We start from the raw sequence: 5,971 nt of genomic DNA, 5'->3' as shown, positions 1-5,971 counted from the left end.
CCACAAGTGACATAAACTGTCCATGGCTAAGAGAGTGTTAGAAATTGTCATCCACAAGTGACATAAACTGTCCATGGCTAAGGGAGGGTTCGAAATTGTCACCCACAAGTGACATAAACTGTCCATGGCTAAGAGAGTGTTAGAAATTGTCACCCACAAGTGACATAAACTGTCCATGGCTAAGAGAGTGTTAGAAATTGCCACCCACAAGTGACATAAACGGTAAATGGTTAGGAGAGTGTTCGAAATTGCCAGCCACGAGAGAACAGAACCATGGCACAGATGTCTACTCCTTCCAACACAGAGCCATTCCATCCATCTGTTCTACCCTTATAGAGGTATCCATCTTTAGATTCAAATCTATAAATCTACTTTCATAACTGTACACTAAAACAATGTCAATCTGGATTTTTTAACAATACATTCCCATTATACGTTTGTACAATAGCTTGCAACAGAAAAATCTTTACCACATTACACAGTACAGCAATAATAGTTTGTCCATCAATGTCTGATGACAATCAACATTATCAGCAGAGAATATTTCTTACAGAGAAATACCAGAAATAAGGCTTTAGATAACCCATGGCTTCTGCTACGACCAATGAGACCAATTCTGACAGAGAAAAGTTTTCCATATGAAGCCCCGGCTACACGCAACGATAAATTGTATCAGATTCGTCGTATGAGAGAACTGTCCGTTTTATCGAACTGTGTTGTCTGTTTACACGTTCCAATCTAACGTCCAGTTTTCTTTCGATCGAGGAGATTCTGCGTCATAAGCCACCATGTCTCTTTGCGACGACAGCGATTTGCCTGCTCTCTATGTGGTTTCAAGCTCAGGACCTAATGAATGAAAGGCGAACACTGTACCTCTAGATCACGAGAGCACCACCCCCCCTTCCCCTGTACATTTTCATTTAGCAGAACAGTGTCTTTAAAAAAGGGTGGCCATACTGTAGGCCTACCGTGTTGGGTTTAGAACTGGAAGCCATGACTAGACTGCAGGCATATGTGCAACGCACTGAGTGACCTTGACGCACAGCTTCACCCTTGACGATGAACTAAATAATAAAATTGCCACAAATATATATAATAATGCACCAAATAAGGTTTCCCGCGAGCAATATTGAATATTTTGAGATGCTGATTCCGAATATGAAATCAGTCTTTACCTACGATAATTATTTTTAAAATTTTGAGCTCTGAGTTTAGTTCTGCGCAGCGGCAAATTTCAAAGTGAATCTACATAACAGCGCCTCTCCCTCAAGTGTGATCGTGATCACACGCAAAATATCAAGCAGCGCTTCATTTCTCGACTGAGTCTCCAAAATCATCGTTCAATCGTCCAAATTTTGTGCGATTTTGTGGTTACATCTCATGATTTATCGTACGAGCACTATATCGTCGTTTTTTAAACAATTTATCATTACGTGTACCCGGACCTTGAGAGCGATTTGTTTTAAAATTCCTCTTAAAGTGTCGCCTGGCTACAACATGACAGCTACGTAACGTACTTTCTGCAAGCGGCTTCAGGTGAACGGCCATGTCCTCTATACACCTGCGGGCGACCTCGTACGACTTTGGGTAGTTTGAGCCCGTCGTCGTGTCCTCTTTTTCCTGTTCTGGCACAGCGGCACCCACCAGGTGCATGAGCGCAAAGTTGGCCGGTAACTTGTCCACATCATCAGGCAGCACAATCTGATCAAAGGGACACCTGGAGCAGAAGAAATATACAGTCTTACTAGAACACACATAGCCACATCAGCAGGATAGGAAATGTTTTTGAATATATGTGGTCGCTTTTAAGGACAAGCGGGATAACCCAGATTTCAGGAGTTTCCAGAAATCTTGACCAACACCAAAAGCGGGAATTGCCCTACCTATAGGAAAAGTTTGGTTTCATTGGCATGTACATTTGTTTGGTTATAGAGAAAACTCTCCTCTTGTCTTTTAAAGAAACTGAACAAGGGTCCAAAAACTTCGCCTTTGATTTTCTCAAAACAGCATTTATCGGAATGGCCCCCTTGTGCTTAAAAGCTACCATACATGTATGAATTTTATCATCTACATGTTGTAAATACAAAGAATAGAACGGTAAAGAAAAAATGTATGACCTGAAAATCTGTTCACTTTGCACTATGCTAAATTGTATATATATATATATATATATCGTGTACGTGTATGAGAAAGTATCCAGAAATGAAGGTGTCAGAGCAGTGAACTGGGGACACACAGTCAGCCAGACTCCTCCTCCTACTACACACTGTGCTAGCTGCAGTGCAGTGCCGCACGTGTTGTCAGAAGAGCATAGGGGGCTCTCGTGGCCTTGAGGTTAAGATGTTGGCCTCTCATTCAAAGGTCCCGGGTTCGATTCCGGGTAGTGACCAAAAAATTTTCTTCTCTGAAATTGTCTCCTTTCACATCCTTTCCTGATCTCTAACAATGTTCTGTTGTCTGCTTTCATTTCCACTTTCTGCCCCCACCCCCTCACCTCCTTTGCCCCCTCCTCTGGGCTCCTGACTCTTTCTGCAGCCTTTCTACTGCTACTCCTTGGTTCCTCCTAACTGCTGTCTTTCTGCCACACCCCTGATCTTCTGGTAGGAAAGATCTACACCTAGCCTTCTCGGATAAGGGCGAAAAATCTCGGAGGGCCCGTGTGCAAGTTGCGCACGTTAAAGATCCCTTGGTGGTCTAAAATCGACAAGAGTAGGCTTCGGCCGCCACCCGGGCAAAATTCAAAATTTCCTACCAACTGAAAATATTAGGTGTGTCCCGCACGCTCATATGACCTTATGCAGTTGCGAGCGCCGTAAAACACTTTACAAAAACAAAACAAAAACAAGAAGAGCATAATTTAGAAGCTCCAAAATAAGAATGAAATGTTCATCACAACAAGAAAAGTATTTGATTCACTGGTAAAGCTGCTGACACAGTACAACTTACAACAAAACAATTATACCTCTCCTAAAACAGTTTTTAAGCCAAAGCAACTGATACATAATTTTCGATTTAATCAAAATTAATTAACAACACTATTTTTCCATTTCTGTTGAGAGTGAACACGTAAAACTACACCGTGATTACACCTACCTGTTCTCTTTCAAATTGCGTTTGATGCACGATTTACACACGGTGTGACCACAGCCCAGAGATATTGGACGGTGCTCTTTTTCATTGAACAACTTAATACAAACTGGACACGTGATGGTCAGGCACTCCGTCCTTGAAAGACCCGAGAGATGCATCGTTACAGGCACAGGCCCAACAGTCTTCTCCCTGTAACTGTCGGCAAGTCAACTGAACTGGCACTCCACAACTTCACCACACCATTATCAGACACTTTTGGATGTAGCCATACCAACTGAGGAGAGAAAGCCGTAAATAAAATGTTTTAATTTTTTCTTCGTAAAAGTTTTATGGCACTTGCAACACAATAAGGTCATATAAGTGCCGAAGATTAGAGGTGTTACAAGGGAGTAACAAATACAAAAAAGAAGGAGGGGAGATAAGGACGATCGACGTTTGATAGGAGAAAGAAGGAGCAAACTACACCAGAGCACCCGCCAACCGACCACAAAAATAGTTTTTTTTAAATGTATCTCTTCCATGTCATTGATACAAAACAAAAGGTCTTTCACTTCACGAAATGGCATTGTGAAACAAACAATGAAGCCACACTTTTGTGTAAACCCATTAAAAGTGTGGTTAGCTGTGTGATTCTCGGGAAAGTAGTCGAGTACGGTAGGCTACCTTTCGACATTGAAGAAACCAAGGACAGGCCGAGGCGTGAGCCACGGACTTTCGAAGACTGCGTGAGTAGCGGTCGAGGCGCAGAGCAGAGAGTTGCGACCAGTTAGTGCAAGTTGGATCGCTACATGAGGTGGGTGTGTGTAGTCAAACCACATGCATGTATAGTTAAACTACAAGCTATTTCGGCGAGGTGCTCATTCTAGAGCCAGATATTAAGTGCTAGTGATGGCATCGAAAATAACGACGGACATGATCAAGCCTTTCAGTGGCAATAGTGATGTTGTGGCATGGTTGGCTAAGGTTAAACTCGTCGCGGGTTTGAAGAACATTCAGGATCTTGCAAAATTTGTACCGTTGTTCCTGGAGGGTGATGCATTGGCGTTGTACTTACAGCTTAGTGAGCTCGAAAGATCACAATATGAGACAATTGAGAAGCGTCTTCTAGAGGCATTCACAGACAGCTCATTTGTTGCGTTCAGTAAGTTGACACAGAGGAGGTGGGACGGTGAGCATGTTGATGTATTCGCGAACGAACTAAGGAGATTGGGAGGATTGGCTGGATTTTCAGGCAGTGAACTGGATAGGCTGGTTTTTAAGCATTATTGTTGAAAGATGTGATTGGCAAGATCATTAATTAGTTCTGTTAAAAATAAATTAGCTAATAGAAATTACGGTACTGCAATTTTGCTCAAAGCTAGACCCTTACTTTCAAATAAGCCTTACTAACTCTTTTACCAGACATTGTTTGAAAAACTATTGTTCAGCTGCTATGGAAACAATTTAGACGAAGATTTAGTTTACATTAAAATTAATAATTATTATAACTTCAAAAAAAGCTTTAGGCTGATCCTCCAAAACTTTACAATTTTTGGAGAGATATAATAAGCAAAGTCATTTCGTAACATATCATTGGGGTGTGGACGAGATGACTGTGTGACAAAATAACCGGTTACCCGTATTTCTAGGTCAACAAGATCACATGGAATTCTGAAGGGAATACCCAATCTTGTCACGTCTGACAACCGAGTACAATATTACACAAATCAGAGCTCGCTAAGAGTCTTATTTTACAGGAAGACGAATCGTGCAAAATTAAAAACGGAGTGTCTACGTACACAGTAACCGGGCACGTAGTCTCAGAGTCTACGTACACGGTACGGTAACCGGAAAGTCCACCCTCGTTCTTCACAAAAGTATCATGTTGTGCGACTCGCCGTGTAGTGTGTGCACTGTGCCAACTCATCTCCGGCATGTGTGCATTGTGTGAGGCCGCGTTGTTTGACAATGGTCATTTCAGCTGTCTTTTTTTCTCTATCCAAGTTCATAGTCATAGACAACCTGGTGTAGATCTAGATGCATGACCACTCCATCTGCCCCCTACAGCGGGACTTGAGCCCAATCCCCTTTTTTTCTAGGTAAACTTAATTACTTATACTTGGGATTAGTGGGACAAGGAAGGTCCCGAACTTGGACACAGCAGGAGAGATCGAGCGAGCTGTATCTGGGGGAAGGGGGTTGGGCGATGGGGTGGCTGTAGGTGGGCTTCAAACAGGCAATCAGCGGTGCTGCGTTGTGATTGGCCAGTCCAGTGATGAGTGATGAGTGAGGGGAGGGATGGGGAAGCAGTTACCGTGCACCTAGCTCAAGGGGCCCCCGAAACTAAGTACCTTGTTACCGTGTACGTAGATACTAAGACTACTACTACGTGCCCGGCTGCAGTGTACGCAGACACTCCGAATTCAAAATTGTTACTAGTGCGTGGTTGGCGGGTGCTCTGGTGTGGTTTGCTCCTTCTTTTCTATCAAACATGTATCGTCCTGATCTCTCCTCCTTTTTTGTGTTTGTTACTCTCTTGTAACACCTCTACTCTTTGGCACTTGTATGACCTTATTGTGTTGCAAGTACTGTAAAACTCTTATACTACAACTAAAGCTGTTTCTTTAATAGCTTTTATTTCTATAAAAATTATCTTCAGACAATAAGTGAGAGTAAGAAGATATATATCATAAAAGAAGGAAAATCACATAGACACCCATTCATTGCCATTTTAATTCACCAGTACAAAACACTTTTTAAGGCCTATATTTTATTATATTTATTATCACCTTTTGAGGATTTTGACAGAGGCAGAGTGAGAATGAAGGAAAAACCCCCCAGTGAAATTAAGTGTTTCTTGAGCCAGAAGTAAGGCAAGATACAGTGGTACTTTGACCCCCCC

General features: G+C 42.3%; 1 protein-coding gene across 1 annotated transcript in view; it reads right to left on the bottom strand.

The window, feature by feature from the left end:
• The window catches only part of LOC101860985 (roquin-2), a gene marked incomplete at its 3' end in the record, with an annotated part of 32,889 nt that overhangs the window by 23,189 nt on the left and 3,729 nt on the right, over positions 1-5,971 (bottom strand). The window contains exons 2-3 of the mRNA XM_035971094.1: positions 3,094-3,364; positions 1,518-1,717 (exon numbers count right to left, since the gene is read on the bottom strand). Of these exons, the coding sequence (XP_035826987.1) occupies positions 1,518-1,717; positions 3,094-3,248 (355 nt within the window). The remainder of the gene's footprint in view (positions 1-1,517; positions 1,718-3,093; positions 3,365-5,971) is intronic.

Source organism: Aplysia californica, unplaced genomic scaffold (assembly GCF_000002075.1).
Source record: "Aplysia californica isolate F4 #8 unplaced genomic scaffold, AplCal3.0 scaffold00374, whole genome shotgun sequence".
In the NCBI taxonomy this organism is placed as follows: Eukaryota; Metazoa; Mollusca; class Gastropoda; order Aplysiida; family Aplysiidae; genus Aplysia; species Aplysia californica.
Note: the sequence above shows the minus strand (reverse complement) of the source record. Positions and strands in the feature narration are given on the sequence as shown.